This window comes from Triticum urartu, chromosome 2A, assembly GCF_056163025.1.
Source record: "Triticum urartu cultivar PI428250 chromosome 2A, HENAU_Tu73, whole genome shotgun sequence".
Taxonomy (NCBI): domain Eukaryota; kingdom Viridiplantae; phylum Streptophyta; class Magnoliopsida; order Poales; family Poaceae; genus Triticum; species Triticum urartu.
In genome coordinates, this window is record NC_141874.1 from 87758609 (window position 1) to 87775537 (window position 16929).

The 16929-nt window shown below is 51.1% G+C and overlaps 1 protein-coding gene and 1 pseudogene across 1 annotated transcript; both read left to right on the forward strand.

The window, feature by feature from the left end:
• The first annotated feature begins 416 nt into the window (after positions 1 to 416).
• LOC125517006 (protein SOSEKI 5-like) lies at positions 417 to 7624 on the forward strand (annotated as a pseudogene).
• Positions 7625 to 8530: 906 nt separating this feature from the next.
• Positions 8531 to 14540, forward strand: LOC125535883 (ankyrin repeat family protein). Its single transcript, XM_048698949.2, has 6 exons — positions 8531 to 8775; positions 8917 to 9004; positions 9488 to 9552; positions 13770 to 13838; positions 13930 to 13979; positions 14109 to 14540. The coding sequence occupies exons 1-6, from the start codon at positions 8710 to 8712 to the stop codon at positions 14218 to 14220; spliced, it is 450 nt and encodes a 149-aa protein (XP_048554906.1). The 5' UTR covers positions 8531 to 8709; the 3' UTR covers positions 14221 to 14540.
• Positions 14541 to 16929: the final 2389 nt, after the last annotated feature.

Sequence of the window (16929 nt, forward strand, 5' to 3'; positions counted from 1 at the left end):
TCCCCGTTGTCCGTTTTGCAATCCGGCGCTCCTATGTCACCCGGTGTCCCTTTCTACCTCTTTTCGTGTGCGAGTGTCAAACATTTCCGGATTGGACCGAGACTTGGCATGCGGCCTTGGTTTACTACCGGTAGACCGCCTGTCAAGTTTCGTGCCATTTGGACTTCGTTTGATACTCCAACGGTTAACCGAGGGACCAAAAAGGCCTCGAGTGTGTTGCAGCCCAACACTCCTCCAAAGTGGCCCAAAACCCACCTAAACCCCCTCTATCATCTCGGTCGTTCGATCACGATCGCGTGGCCGAAAACCGCACCTCATTTGGCTCTCCTAGCTCCCTTTACCTATATATATGTGGCTCTTCCCGAAAATTCCGCGCAGATCAAACCCTACCCTAACTTCCCTCCGCACCGCCGAATATGTCCGTCCGCGCCGGACGCGTCCACCGGCCACCTCACTCCGGCGAATCAGCTTCTGCCACGTCGCCCCGCCGCCGCTCTCCTCCAATCATCACGCGCCACCTCATCCCGCGCCGCCTCCTCTCTCTCCTCCCCGCCGCCGCGGCCCGCCGGGCCCAGGGCAAGCCCGCCCAGGCCCGAATCGCTCCGTCGCCTCCGCCCGAGTGCGCCCGCTCGCCGGCGCGCATCTCCGCCGCCGCCTGCTCCCACCTGCCTCGCCGCCGGCTTCCCCGCCGCCATGCGCCCTCGCCGCCGCGGGCCACCATCGCCGGCGTAGCCGCACGCCGCCGCAGCGCGCCACCGTCGCGCTCGCGCCGCCACTCGCCATCCGGCCGCGCCGCCTTGCGCGCCCCGACCCGCGCCACCCTTCGCCAGCGCGCCCGCCTCCGGCGACCGGCGCCGCGCCCCAGCGACCGCGCGCCGTCTCCGGCCACCCTCCGGCCATCTCCGTCATCTCCGGCGAGGTCCGGTGGGTCGGGACGAGATCCACCGGTCCCTTCATCCAAACGCGCCCGCGCCCGACCCGGATCTCCTCGTCCCGCACGTATTCGTCCCGGGTTGACTTTCCCCGAGAGGTCGAAATATCTCTAAGTCCCCAGATCTCAGTAATTTTATGCACTTTTCATCGCACCATAACTTCATCACCGTGGCTCCGATTCGTACGTGTAGCATATCAAAATGTTCGTCTCGACGAGTACATCATTTCATCTCATTGCATCATTTTCATCTGAGCTCATCTTCATGCCCGAAATACTATTGGAAGAGGGCTATGTGATGATAGTTTCAGATCTGTTTTAGCAAATGCCCTTTTGTCATTTTTGCCATGATTAATGTGTGCATGCTATGATCCTGAGCTCTACATGTGTTTTGTAGAATGTCATGCCATATTTACAGAGGTGTATGCCTTGTATTTTTGTGATCTCTGTGGTGACTAGCACAAGCATGCAAAGTAGCTTACTCAATGATGCTGATTTCAGGGACTTAGAATTTCACTAAGTCCTTGCCCTGTCATTATTTTTATGTCATATGTTCATGTTGATTCCTAGTGATCCGTGCCTCTTTTGAGCATGACCAGTAAGGATGTTTTGTAGGTAATTTTGTGCTCTATCCATCCATGTATTTGTTTGCATTTATGGAGCACCCTATCTTGAGTCAATCGAGCTCTACTTTTGCTATAAAATGTTCCTGGCAGATTGTTAACATGTTTAGCGATTTTGTCGAGCTTGTTGTAGTTGACCCGTGCATGCTATGATGTTGTTCTTGCCATGTCTAGCTTCTATGCTATGTCTATTTGCTGGGTGTATGCTTAGTTTGTCATGCAATTCCTCGTAGTGAGTGCATCGAGCTCGTAAACATGCCTACTCGTTAACTGTTTTGCCATGCTCTAGTTTTTCACTAAGTCTGAATCTGTTTATGTTTTTGCTATGTTCACATACTTGCAATTGTATTTTCGGATCCCTTTTGGCTCATGGTCACTAAGGTACTTTTGTTGTATGTTTTGAGTAGCTTCATGCCATGCCTCGCCTCGCCATGATATGTTCCTGTAGCATGTAGTTATCGTGCTCTAAACATTGTTTCCTGATGATAAATTCCTGACATGCTGTTAATTTCACTAAGTCTGAAACCTGTTATCTTTTGCAATTTTGCCATGCTTGTTTGAACCTGTTATTGAGTGAACTAGCCATAGCTCAGTGTTCATCTTTTGGCAAGCATCATGTTGTTCTTGATGCATTTAGAAGGCTACGTGCTGTTAATCGCAGACCAGTGCCATATTTGTTTTGCTTGTCATTTCCAAACCGTGCATCCGATTCCGGTGATCTTTATATCGATTTCGACCGAAATCAACTTCTCTTTCCAGTGGAACTCTTGGATTTCCAAGTTGATGCCAGGTTCAATCTTTCTTTTCCAAATCTTGCATATGCATCGCATACCGCATCCCGCATACCATACCATGTTTGCATCATGTTGTTTGAGCATTGCTCGTGGTTGATTATGTCTCCCTTTGCTTGTGTTCTTGCTTTGGGTAGATCCGGGAGACGAGTTCGTGTTCGAGGAGCCCGTTGAGTACGTTTACGAGGATCAAGCTTTTCGTCTTCTCGGAGAACTTTGCAGGCAAGATGATCATACCCTCGAAATCACTTCTATCTTTGCTTGCTAGATGCTCGCTCTTTTCTTATGCCTATGCTACGATACCTACCACTTGCTTATCATGCCTCCCATATTGCTAAGCCAAGCCTCTAACCCACCTTGTCCTAGCAAACCGTTGTTTGGCTATGTTACCGCTTTGCTCAGTCCCTCTTATAGCGTTGTTAGTTGCAGGTGAAGATTGGAGCTTATTCCATGTTTGGAACATGGTTATTTGGTTGGGATATCACAATATCTCTTATTTATATTAATGCATCTATATACTTGGTAAAGGGTGGAAGGCTCGGCCTTATGCCTGGTATTTTGTTCCACTCTTGCCGCCCTAGTTTCATCATATCGGTGTTATGTTTCCGGATTTTGCATTCCTTACATGGTTGGGTTATAATGGGAACCCCTTGACAGTTTGCCTTGAATAAAAATCCTCCAGCAAGGCCCAACATTGGTTTTACCATTCGCCACCTAGCCTCTTTTTCCCTTGGGTTAGGCCAGCCCAAGGGTCATCTTTATTTTAACCCCCCCGGGCCAGTGCTTGTCTAAGTGTTGGTCCAAACTGAGCGATGTCCGGAGCTACCAAGGGCAACTTTGGGCTGGCCCACCCGACGTCTGGCTCATCCGGTGTGCCCTGAGAACGAGATATGTGTAGCTCCTATCGGGATTTGTCGGCACATCTGGGTGGCTTTGCTGGTCTTGTTTTACCATTGTTAAAATGTCTTGTAACCGGGATTCCGAGCCTGATACGGTCTTCCTGGGAGAAGGAATATCCTTCGTTGACCGTGAGAGCTTGTGATGGGCTCAGGGATGGCAATGGGTCGGGTTTGGGGTGGGTGGAGCTGGTCCAAATCCAACCCATGACCCATCTCCCTACCCTCTTCTCATCCACCAAATTATCCATGGGCATAACCTGTGCCCATGGCCAAACCCGCTGGATACCCACATACACATGGAGGTCCATGGGCATAAAAAAGTTAGCATGAAGCCTTCTCAAAGATCAAATTAAGTCATCATCATTCACTCACAAATGACAGCTTAAGCTACATGCATAAGTAGGCAGCAAGTAATACGATGAGTCCTTATGTGTGACATACCAGAGGTTGATTCTGCAGCATATATCTTATGGCACCAGTTACATATTGCCTTCCATTTCCCGTTGATTCATTCTTTCTACTATCACTCGCATATGGTCGCACATGTCATACGGGTATCCAATGGATATCCATGGAGCACAAACTATAATCATGCCCAACCCGGCTGTTTGTGGGTATCCATATCCACGGACCCATGGGCAGAAATGTGCTCCATACCCTTGTCCAACTGGGTCGGGTATCCATGGATATCCAGATCCATGGATAAAATTGCCATCCCTAGATGGGCTAAGTTGGGACACCCCTACAGGGTTTTGAACTTTCGAAAGTCGTGCCCGCGGTTATGGGCAGATGGAAATTTGTTAATATCCGGTTGTAGAAAACCTGAAGTTTATCTTAATTAAATACACCAACCGCGTGTGTAACCGTGATGGTCTCTTTTCGGCGGAGTCCGGGAAGTGAACACGGTGTTGGAGTTATGTTTGACGTAGGTTGTTCTAGGATCACTTCTTGATCATAGTTGTTCGATCGTGCTTTTGCCTTCTCTTCTCGCTCTCATTTGCGTATGTTAACCACCAAATATGCTAGACGCTTGCGGCAGCTCCACCTCATACCTTTTTACCCTACCTATAAGCTTAAATAGTCTTGATCGAGAGGGTGTGAGATTGCTGAGTCCCCGTGACTCACAGATACTTTCAAAACCAGTTTGCAGGTGCCGATGATACCGTGCAGGTGACGCAACCGAGATCAAGGAGGAGCTCGATGAAGTTTGTGTTCGCTATGTTGTTCCGTTTCCAGTTGATCAGTAGTGGAGCCCAGTTGGGACGATCGGGGATCTGTGTAGCATTTGGGGTAGTCTTCTTTTATTTTGGGTTCCGTAGTCGGACCTTGTGTGTAACTGGTTGATGTAATGCTTTATTCATGTATTGTTGTGAAGTGACGATTGTAAGCCAACTATGTATCTCTTTCCCTTATGTATTACATGGGTTGTGTGAAGATTACCTCACTTGCGACATTGCTTTCAATGCGGTTATGCCTCTAAGTCGTGCTTCGACACGTGGGAGATATAGCCGCATCGAGGGCGTTACAGTGCCAACCCAGTAGGCGGGCTGTTTTTGCTTTATTTCAATTTTTTTAAAAAAATCCTTACGAACCGGGACTAAAGGTCCCCCAAACCACGGCGCGCCTCGTGCCACGTGGTGGGCCTTTGGTCCCACTTCATGTTGAACCGGGACTAAAGGGGGGGACCTTTAGTCCCCACCCTTTAGTACCGGTTCCAGAACCGATATTAAAGGTCCTTACGAATCGGTACTGAAAGTCGTTTTTCTACTAATGATAATCCGATAAAATCTTCAGCAGGCCGTTATCTTTGCCCCGAATCCAACAAAAAATATGATAAAGGATATGAGAAAAGAAATATCTGATCCGATACAAACAGTTTACATTCCAAATCGGCGCCATAGACGCCAAATACAAGTTGGCCAAGGAAACGGCCTGCTTGTTTTTAGTCTATAAACATACTTTATTTATTGATCAATGTCGAAAAACATAGGGATACAAGAGATATCAGAGGGTTTAGGAGCCACACATGGTGTCTGAGAGGTAATCCTAAAGCATGTCTAGTCAGAGGCGGAGCCAGGATTTCTCAAAGCCTAGGGCTAAAACTAACTGACTAAAAATAACGTCAAATAGCATGCACACCAACATGTGCTAGAAGTATGCCACAAATTCACATTAAAGATGAAATGTAAATTCCTTATTACCATGAGAGAAAATTCGATAAAACAAATAATTTAACAAAGTGCATTTTACAAACATTGTTTGGTACCAAATTGATGAAGACTTGCTTAATTCTAGGCAATTGTTTCTTCACCAGCAATAGTAGAAAGACCTAGAGCTGCAAACATAAAATCGAGTATTTAAAATTAAGACACTGGACATATACTAAAATCAATTGTTCGTATGATATTTTGCAAAAGAAATACCATTGTCACGAAGTGCACGAGGTAGTAGCCCCTTTTGTTTCCTCATTTTTTGATAGCACTGTATATTCTTAATATCATCAATGCTTGCAAATACATCACGCTCAATATAGCACACCAAATGATGATTCATCCATTCATCATTCATCTTATTCCGCAACTCAGTTTTGACAATGCTCATAGCTGAGAAAGCTCTTTCTACGGTTGCTGTAGTGACAAGCAGAATCAAGGATTTTGAACAATATTTCCTCTTCAATTGTTCGAATCCTCTTCATCTTGGATTTTGAACAATATTTCCTGTTAACAAATAACAATGAAATAGAAGTGATTAAAGTAATACAATTGAATGTCACAAACTCATTGACTTGGGCAAATAGAAAGAAAACTAGGAAAAATTAGATGACAGATACAATAAACTGAAGATTACCTGTCCTGTCTTGCTGTCTAGCCGATTCTGAAGATGAAAAGGAAGAAGGGCTAGAGCCCGGAGGGCACTGCTAGGAGTCGACGAGGCGATGATCCGTGCTCTGAGCGGCGAGCGGCAGCCGCCTGGGCGCAAGTATAGACGCGGGACGCCGATCTGTCCCGTGGGAAACGGCGGGCGGCTGAGGCGGCACAGCTGTGAACGGAGACGTTTTTTTGATCAATTAGGCGAAAGATGAGGCGAAACACTGGACGATTGATTCCTTATTAGAAATCGCTCCTAACCAAACCAACTGTGGTGGTCTCGAGTCGTGGCATAGGACATCTCCATTGGGCTGGGAAGTGGGAACTTACGTGGGCTGAACATGGGGCTGTGCTTGCACGCCTGGGGCTGGGCCTTGTATGTAGAGGAAAGTATCATTTCCCCCCTGAAATCCTTTCTAATGGATCAGTTTCCCCCTCAACTCTAATATCGGATCAATCAGCCCCTCAAATCTTTAAAACCGAATCAATTTCCCCCTATGGTGGTTTTGGACTTGATTTTGAGTGGTTTGGACCCAGACCGTGCACTTCTCGCTGACTGAACTCGTTGACTAGGTTGACCGTGCTCCGAGGCGCTCGCATGGTGGACGCCTACTACTCCTGGTCCTCCAAGCAGAGTTACAAGACCGGCTACGTCTGGCACGACTCACCGCAGATGATCCCGTGCACCTGCCAGCGGTGCCCAGTACGTGCTCAAGGGCTCCGAGCTGCTCCGCCTCCTTCCCGCGCCAGCCTACCCGCGCGACGCCTTTGCCTGCTCATCCTCGTCCTCCTCCACCTCGAGCTGCCAGGCCGGGAACGAGAACAAGCTGCCCAAAGCGGCCATTAGCAAGGCTCACGGCCGGCGCAAGAACTAGAGCTCCTTCGACCTCGACCGGTACTGGGTGCCCGCCGCGCGCAGCGGCGCTGGGGCGAACGCGAACGCGGCCGGCACCGGGGCCCCGAGCCGTCTCCGCCGCAACAGCCTATGACAGATCTCGGAGCCGACAAGATCTCGTCGCCGCCGTCGTCCAACAGCCCCGACACGCTAGAGATGCTCATCAAAATGATGCCCGCAAGGCTGCCACCTCGAACACCATCGCCGCTTGCCGGAGGAAGAGGATGCAGGCCTAGCACAAGGGCGTGATCGCGGGCGGCCAGATGCGCGCGTCCACGGTGCTGATGCACCTCATCTTCTACGGCGGCCAAGCGGGGCACCGGTCCGGGTGGTGCGAGGCACACAGAGCGGTTCCCTTGCGGACGGTCGGACCTGAGCAGCGGCACGATGACGGACAGCTTCTCGAGGAGCATCAGCGTCGTTGTAGGTATCGAGCAGGAGTACACCAGCGGCAGCCTGGTGGAGACCAAGAAGACGACGAGCGGCGAGCATGCCGGCCACGGAGGCGAGCTCGACGCACTGAAGCAGTCATCTCCACCCAACTGTTATGAAGCGAAGTGCACGGTCAATCCAGAGAAATGCATGGTATGGGTCAAAACCACTTCAAATCAAGTCTGAAACCACCTTAGGGGAGAATTGATCCGTTTTTACAGATTTGAGGGGCTGATTGATCCAGTATTAGAGTTGAGGGGGAAATTGGTCCATTGCAGAGGATTTCAGGGGAAAAACGATACTTTCCTCTTGTATGTATGTATATAAATATAAAAAAGAAACTAATGAATGTATGCCTACTAGATGGGCCAAGCCTGGGGCTATAGCCCCAGTTGCCCCAGGCCCAATTCCGCCCCTGCTGTCTAGTGAAGCTATGAGTCTCTCTATTCGACTTATGTCATTCGAAGATGAAGGAGCAATGTTGCAACTGTAAAGACGTTGCATTAATCTCTTTGATTGTGCTTGCATACAGCCCACCAGAGCCTTCCTTTAAGTTATTGACAACTTAATGGCAGTTAGACGCTATTATTGCATGCGTGATATTGAGGTGCATGGACAAAGAAAGGCCTTCCCCACATGCCAGGGCCTCGAGTGCGGCTGGATCCACTATACCGGAGCATTTTATTGCCGATGATCCCAAGTATTTGCCGCCCTCATCTCCGCATACTGCACTGTAAGAGCCCTCGACACTTGATCTGGCCAGAGCGCCATCAACCTTTTATTTGGCAAAATCCAGCCGGTGGTGGAGTCCACCTGCGTTGCCGTGAGGGTGTAATCACCACAGCTTTTGCAGGGGTCTTAGGCCTGCACATCTCGAGCTCTTTGATATACGTTTTTTTAGGAACTGATGGTATGAAGTGTTTTTTTTTAGTGTAATGGTATGAAGTGGTGTGTCGAGTGAGGTGACTGAAAACTTGCTCATGGATCGCCTTCCTGCGGGCATGCCAAATGGCCCATAGTGTCGGTAGGAAACGGCCTGCTGGTGGTTTTGCCTGGCATTCCCAAGAAAAGTAATAGTACCTGGCAAATAAAGCCCATAAGCCGAGAAGAAGCCCGCACACGCCAACTTGGACTGAGGGGCTGCCAGGGCAACCCGCCGCCGCCGCCGCCGTACGCAGGGAAACCGCAGCAGCATCAAGTGCAGCCGGCGGCACCGCGACCCCAACCTCCCCTTTCCTCCCAGCTGACCTAGCTTTCTCGCGTGCTCAGCGATGGGCGTCGAATCGGCGCAGCCAACCCCCGCCGCCACCGCCGAGCAGGCCCAGGATCTCATCGACGTAAGCCCCAAACCTCCCCGCACCCCCGGGTGCCGGGTTCTACTTCCCTTGCTCGTATTCTCTGTTTTTTTTGCATCGGGATGGACTGTTCATGCGATTAACCGACGGGAGTGGTGGATCTTGATTGTGCTGCTCTGCCAGGCCGCGAGGTACGACGAGCTGGAAGACGTCGTCGCCCTCTTCTCCGCCGGTGTCCCCCTCGACTCCGCAGATTCGCAAGGCCGGACGGGTTGGTTTGATTCCCCCTGTTCAAGTTCGACTGTCTCGGTTGCTCTTAGTTTTCTGTTCAGATACTTTTATTATGTTATTATGTCAGTGTGGTGTATGAAGCTGCCATGTATATATCAGTCTGCGTGCCATACGAAGTTCTGAACACAACAGTACACTATCTGGGTAGATTATGGTGTCCTTGGCTTGAATTAGAGTGGTTCAACAGAAGCCTGATAGTCTTTTAATTTCTCTTGCAAGTTTCTTACAAATGGAGTACTGGGATATCTTTTCCATGTTGCTGTTCTTAGTAAGTCACCAAGTGCAAGGCACATACCATAAATTAACTATATAAACTCTCTGAAAACCATCACCTTTCAAATTCATTCGAAGTTCAGTGACAAACTTGATAATTCAACCAAACATTCTTCTAGAATGCTTTCATTTTAGATTGATCTCCTAGACTAATTAGTGAGATACCTAACCATTTCCTCATCACTGTCAGCTCTTCATATGGCTTCTGCCAATGGGCATCTTGCTGTGGTGGAGTACTTGATTCAAAATGGAGCGGTAAGAATGCTACTGTTCTTTTATGCCTGTTTACATTATTGAGTTGCAGAGTAGAATTCACCGTAGATTGTATTCCCAGCTCAGTGTTAAATAAATACACGCCGAAGCACACAATGGCAGCTAGATTGTTACAACAGAATCCGCTATGTGGGCTTTGTTGCGTGACACTGGAAGCGGTCACTCGGGTGGAGCTGTAGACGTGGCAGCCGACTTGCCCCCCCCCCCCCTCCCCCCCCCCCCTCCCCCAAGCAGTCAAAATGGGATACGTGAGGACGTAAGTCGTTCAAGACGATCCTCAGTAAGCCTTTCGTGAAGATGTCGGCGAGCTAGGAAGAAGTTGGTACATGCTGGACCTTGACATCGGCAATGCTGACATGTTCATGAATGAAGCGCATGTCGATTTTGACATGCTTAGTGCGTTGGTGTTGAACCGGGTTGCTGGAGAGGTATATTGCGTTGACATTGTCGCAGAACACAACGGTGGCTCGACGGAGCTCAGTGAGACGCTGATGGGAGCTAGCAAGACTTGGCGACGACATTTGCCATGACGCAGTATTCTGCTTCTACGCTAGAACGAGACACTATGTTATGCCCTTACGGGACCAGGACACCATGTTTGGTCCGATGAACACACATAAGCTAGAGGTGGAGGGCCTCGTGTCCGAGCAATCGGCCCAGTCCGCATCATAGTAAGCCACCAGGTCATGGGATGGAGCAGCGCTGTGGATGCGAAGACCAAGATGAGCCGTACCTTGCACATAGCGTAGGATTCGTTTGACAAGCTGGAGATGCGGCTCGCGGGGAGCATGCATGAAGAGGCAAGCTTGTTGGATGCGTGAGTGATATCGGGACGCGTGAAGATACTGTAATGCACCAACGAGGCTGCGGTAGCGGGAATGATCAGCGACAAGCTTGTCGTTGGTGGCAGAGAGTTTGGCGCTGGCGTCGAGAGGGGTGGACATGGGCCGACAGTTGAGCATGCCGACACGGTCCAATATCTCAAGCGGATACTAAGGATGCGAGAAAAATAGGTCGACATCGGAGCGTTGGACGTTCACACCGAGCGTAGGTGGCTGAAGTCAGTCATGGTGAACTCGGGATGGAGCGGGGTGATGTTGGAGCGCAGTAGGCTAGAGGAGCTCTCTGTCAGGATTATGCCATCCATGTATAGCAGCAGATAGGTAGTGGACGAGTCGTGATGGAGGATGAAGAGTGAGCTGTCGCTCCTCGAGGCGGTGAAGCCGAGCGTGAGGCTATGCGTGGTGAAGCGAGCAAACCAAGCCCGAGGCGCCTGCTTGAGGCCGTAGAGGGAGCGCTGGAGTTCACAGACTAGTGGTTCGTGTCGATGAAGCTGGCGGGTTGGGCGCTATAGATGATCTCATTGAGAACCCCGTGAAGAAGCGCATTCTTCACGTTGAGCTGATGGATCGGCCATGAGCCGGTGACTACGAGGCTGAGGACGACCTTGCGTTGTGTGAAGCCTCGAAGAACCCAACACGCTTGCGTCTCCTGCTGGAGAAGGTCACCCTCGACGCCCGTGACCGCATCGAGGGCACCTCCGTGCTTGTCATTGGCATCCGCTGCAACGGCGAGAACTCCAACAGCGCCAGCTCCTCTAATGGTGCCTCTGCTGATCGGGGATCCCCCCGCCCCTTCGGGCGATCGTGGCCGGTCCAGCTGCTCCAGCAGCGGTGGTTCCAATGACCACGCCGTGGTTGCAGCAATGGCGGCCATCCCCGGCTGCTGTTGCAAGGTGGTGAGACGCCTTGGATGGGGTACTTTGCTCCTCGTAGTGCTCCCTTCCCGCCAATTGGTCGCGCTCTCTGGTTCCCACCGAATGCCGCCGGCTTCCTTGGGCCACGCCCTGGCGCCCTTGCTTAAGCATACCCGGGCCCCAGCCTACACCGTACGCGCCTACCCAGTCGTTGTCTACACCAAGCTAGCATGTTGAACGCCTCCATGAGCAACCTCTCGCTCTAGCATACCGACGCCGCTTATTGGTGCCTCGACACCGGTGCCTTGTCTCACATCTCCAGGAACATAGGTAACCTCACCAAAATTTATGATGTTTCAGTGTAACATTTTCCTCACATCATGGTCGGCAACAGATCCTCTCTCCCTGTCTCTCATGTCGGCAACACCCATCTTCCAGCCACCCCTTCCACCTCATGTTTTAGTTTCTTCTAACATCATTAAGAATTTCATTTTCGTACACAGGTTTACTTATGATACTTCTTATGCCATTGAATTTGACCCCGCTGGTTTTTCTGTGAAGGACCTAGCCAGCTGGACGCTGCTCATGAGATCCAATATCTTTGGCCGCTATACCCGTTCTTCGGCTCCGGCGCCATCGCTCTCGCCACTTTTCCCATACGGCGGTGCCAGAGGTTGCCAATGGAAATACCAGTGAGAGGAGTGGCACCGGAGCCGAAGAACGGGTATAACGGGCTGTAGCTATTGGATCTCCTGAGCAGCGTCCGCGTGGCTAGGTCCTTCATAGAAAACCAGCGGGTTAAAATTCAATGGAACAAGAATTATCATAGTAGACTTGCTTATGGAAATTAAATTCTTAATGATGTTAGAAGAAACTAAAATATGATTAAGGTGGAAGGGTGGGGTGGAAGATGGGTGTAGCCGACAGGGAGAGAGGATACGTTGTTGACCACGTGTGAGGAAGATGCTCCACTGAAACATCATAAATTTTGTTGTGGTTACATGTGTTTCCCGAGATGTGCGAGGCGTCGATGTCGAGGTATCAATCGACAACGCTGGATTGCTGGAGCGAGAGGTTGTTGGCGTTCAGCATGCTAACTGGGCCAGAATAGAAGATGGACTGGGTACGCTTGAGCATGGGCGTTGCCTGAGGACGCAGGTGGCGTTCGGGGGGAACCATGTGGCGGGAAGGGAGCACTCCAGGGAGCAAAGTAGCCCATCCAGGGCGGCTAACCACCTTGCTGCTGCTGCTGGGGACGCCCCCCGTTGCCTCGGCCACGGTGCGGTCGACGGAGCCGTCGTCGCTGAACCGGCCATGATCGCCCAGAGGGGCAGGAGGAGCTCGATCAGCAGAGGCAGCACCGGAGGCTCCGGATATGCCAATGATGAGCGCGGAGGTACCCTTGATGTGATCCAGCAGGAGACGCGAGCTCGCCTGGATGAAGGTGGAGAAGGGGGTCTGCATTGGCATGACGGAGGCCATAATTTGGAAGTGGCGTGAGAAGCCGCAGATCATCTGGAGAGTGAGCGAGTAATCGGTCACTGGCTCGTCGACTTTATCGAGGGCGTCGGCCAGGGCATTGACCCGGCGGTAGTATTCGCTGGTGCGCAGATCGCCTTGGGTGATGTTGCGGAGCTCGGCGCCATGATCATCACGCTGCCAGGTTGGTTGTCGTAGAAGGAGTTCAGCTGGCTCCGGGCGCGAAAGGCGGTGTTGTCCGGCCACTTGATGACATCGGAGATAGCTGTATATCCAGAGGGTGGTGGTGATGTTGGTCTGGCACCATGCGACATCCTGTTCCAAGGGCTTGGTGAACGTGGCCCTCAGCCTCATACATAGAGAGAACATACCTCATAATCTGCCGCCATTTGGAGAAATTGTTGGCAGCAAGATCTAGCTTGAATTTGAGGAAGTGCCTGATGTTCAGCTGGTGCATGGAGGACAGGCTGGAGAATGAGGCGCCGGGTGATGACGTAGGAGGGAGCCGTGGCTGGTGGGGCGGAGCCGACAGGGAGCTGGAGTCCGTTGGAGAGTGAAGCGGAAGGAGTCGGAGCACCTCTGAAGGACAGGAAACAGTGGTTAGCGGCGCGGAAGACATGATGTGGTTATGGGAGGAACTCGAGCTACCAAGTTGGAGAATATAATTCACCGTAGATTGTATTCACAGGTCAGTGTTACATATATACACGCCGAAGCACACAACGGCAAGCTAGGTTGTTACAACAGAATCCGCTATACAGACGGGAGCATGGGCTACGTGCGTTGTGACCGTGTGTGTGACGCAGGAAGCGATCGATCGGGTGGAGGCGTGGAGCTGTAGACGTGGCTGACGACTTGTTCCAACATATTGTACCAGATAAAATATATTCCAGTACTTCTGTTTGAACTTTGTTCCTCTGAGCAGATGAAGTTATCTTATGGATTTGACTGAACTTGCGTATTCCATAAGAATTCCATGTTATAGTGATAATTGTTGTTTTATGACTGTGCAATTGGACTACAGAATGTTAACTCTACAAACTTGGAGAAGAACACGCCTCTCCACTGGGCATGCCTCAATGGACATACAGAGGTATTTCAGTTGCCTCGCTATTCTATTAGTGGTTTTCATGCACCGATCTAGACATATAATGACACAAATGCTTATAAAAACAATCTTCCAGGTAATCAAGGCTTTGATATGTGCTGGGGCTATCGTAAGTGTACTGAACAGGTATGTTAAAATGTAAATGACTGCACCAGAAGAAGTGGTGGTTTGATTGTGAAATACATGCTGCAGGATGTATTAGATATTTCTTACTTAGTGGTGTCTGTTATAAAGGCATGATTTGGTATTCTGCAGCCATGAGAAAACCCCTATGGATGAGGCACTGACTCTCGGAAAGATGGAAGTGGTCGATGCAATCGGTGCAGCAGTAGCTCAAGCAGAGCTCAATGGTGTTACTGTCTCCTAAGCAGAACTTGACATTCTCCTTGTGTGATGGATGACGATGATCTGCCACCCTGTTCTTATCTTCTTCGTCACCGTTTCTTCCGGTCTGTGTCACTTAAGATGCTGATATGCTAGTATGTGGGGCATTAGGATGTGTTGAGCTAAGAGTTAACTGTCATCTCTGTCTGCAATCACCTATTAGTGTCAAATGTCCTGAAAGTCTGGCTGCTGAACTAATTCCTTTCTCCCACAATCTCCTACCTAGTCAGATCACTGGGTTTTATACTTTACAGTGAGCTGAGATATCAGATATGCACTTATGGTTTTTTGTGTTGTTGTTGATCCCTCTCTGCTTTCAAACTTACCAGTTATCCAATTATCCTTATATATATATATTACGTTATTGTGTATAATTCAGTTGCCTTGTAGTTGCGGCTGAAGCCATTAGCCATATATGCCACAATGCGTCCCAGTTATGATTTATGAGCCATATGTGCCACAATGTGTTCCAGTTGACTTTATTCAGCTGGCTTCCAACTGTACATCTGGGTCGTGTATCTGAGTCAGTTTGAGCCCACTGCCTAGAAAAGTCAAGGCAGAGCCCACCACCCAGAAACGGTCTGGACAGTCCACGAGGCAAAAAATACCAGTCATGGATGGTTGGCCCATTTCTTTGTCCAAATTCAATCTCCACAAAAGGTGCATAGATCCTTCAGACTTTGTCAAATTCAGGTCGCTGTGGCCTATATAGCCACACCCGTTCTCACTCCCACTTTGTCAAAATCCAGGAGGCACTTGCGGCAGGCGTGTTTTGCCAGAGACGACGCACCACTCGCCAACCGGGTCAAGTGTTCAGGTCGCTCTCTTGATCAGTTCGGCCAACCAAGGTCGGTGTCGCGGCTAGAAGAAGAAGACGATGAGGAGGAGGAAGGAAAGCTTCTGACGGAAGAAACTTATTAACGAGGGGCGACAGCCAACAGGGCAGACCAAGACATGCCGTCGCCGTCGGCGTTGTGAATCCGCGCTCGTAATAAAGGTCACGGACGGGCTCATGAGCCCGGCGCCTTCCTCGCCGCCCCGGTTACTTCGGGACACGAAGGCGACGGCGGCGACGGGGGTGATCACACAAATCAATGCCGCTGCCGCGGGTGGCCCGTGATGCGGCCGTCGGTCGGTCGAGCCACACCATGACCATGTCACGTAGGAACACGATGCCAGGCGCGACGCCCGATCGATCGGTTTTCGTCATGAATGCGCGATGCGGCAGTGGCACCGCGGAGGTCGACGCAGTCGGCGGCTCGACGTCCTCCGTTCGTTTCTCTCTACGTACGACTGTACTGTATGTATGTAGCAGCAGTACGTGCACACGGAGGACGGCAGCAAATCAGTTACTCCTACTTACTACTCTGCTGATCTGCCACTGCTTTGACGTTTCTCTCCTCGGAGGATCGCTGCTGATCACCAGGCAAGGGCAGGGCGCGCGTTACGCACTTGGGCGCAGCGATATATGTGCCTGCCACCCCATGACGCACGCACGCACGTACGAGCCGATCCAAGGCACATGCAGCATGCTACGTGTCAGGCGACCCGATCCCGTGGCCGGTGCCGTGTTGACTTGGCGTCCACCCCGTCCGGCCATTGCGACTGTGGTGGTGCAAGCAAAGCGGCGACGCCATTTCGGCAAACGCACGCGCCGTGTCTCCGGTGTTTGTCTCCTCACGAGGGAGAAAGAGAGAGGGACCTAACTCACGTATGTTTCGCTGGTTATCTGGTGTCTGTTAATTGTCCTGCTACATTTTAGGAACCTAGGATTATTCCTCGTGCTTTACAGAGTTAGTGGCTATCTAAATCTAATTATGCTGTCACTGGCTACCACATGCACGCGCCTTCGTTCTGTACAGAGACGGGCTAGTCCGGCCAGAATTGATTACACTTGCCAGGTTAACTAGTGAGTACTCCTAACTAGCTGCCCCTGCACACGGCTCTAATTTGTAGGCTGCTCTTTTGGTGGCATTATGCGTGCATGTGTCACACACAGTGTCAGTACTCGGTGGACAGAGCTTTGCCGGAGAAAACCAAGAGCATCTCCAGCCGTTGGCCCCCTCAGAAGGCGCTAAAAATTGCCCCCGGGAGTGCACCAGCGCAAAACGCGCGCTGGGGCGTGATGCCACCCAGTCGCGGCGTTCATGGGATTTTTTTGAACGGCGCAAACACGGCGAATTCATGCATATTTCGGCGACTTCAAACCAAATTTGACCAAACACGGCACAAACACACCCACTCATATATATTTAAAATATTTTACAGAAAAAACGCACTACTAGGCCCGTCCGCCGTCTCGCTCGCCTCGCCGCACCTCGCCAGCCGTCGCCCTTGCAGTTCTACATGCCGAGGAGGCTGTAGAACCGCGTGTAGTCGCTGTCGTCGTCGCCGCCGTCCCTACTACAACCCTCCCACGATTGGCGTGGCGGGTTGGACGGTCCGGGCGTCCGGCGGCGTCCTCGTCGTCATCGCTGTCGAGAATCACGACGTCGTGCTCGTCCTCGCGCCCACATTTGCGGGCGGCGATCTCCTCCAGGGCCCGGGTCTGCCGGGTCATCACCGTTTGGAGGTAGTCGTCGCGCGCCCACCGCAGGGCGTCCGCGTCGGAGAAGCCGCGCCGAGCTATATCCTCGTACTCCGGGGGGAGACTGGGCTCCGGCTTGGGCGCGACGAGGACGAGGCGCCCGGA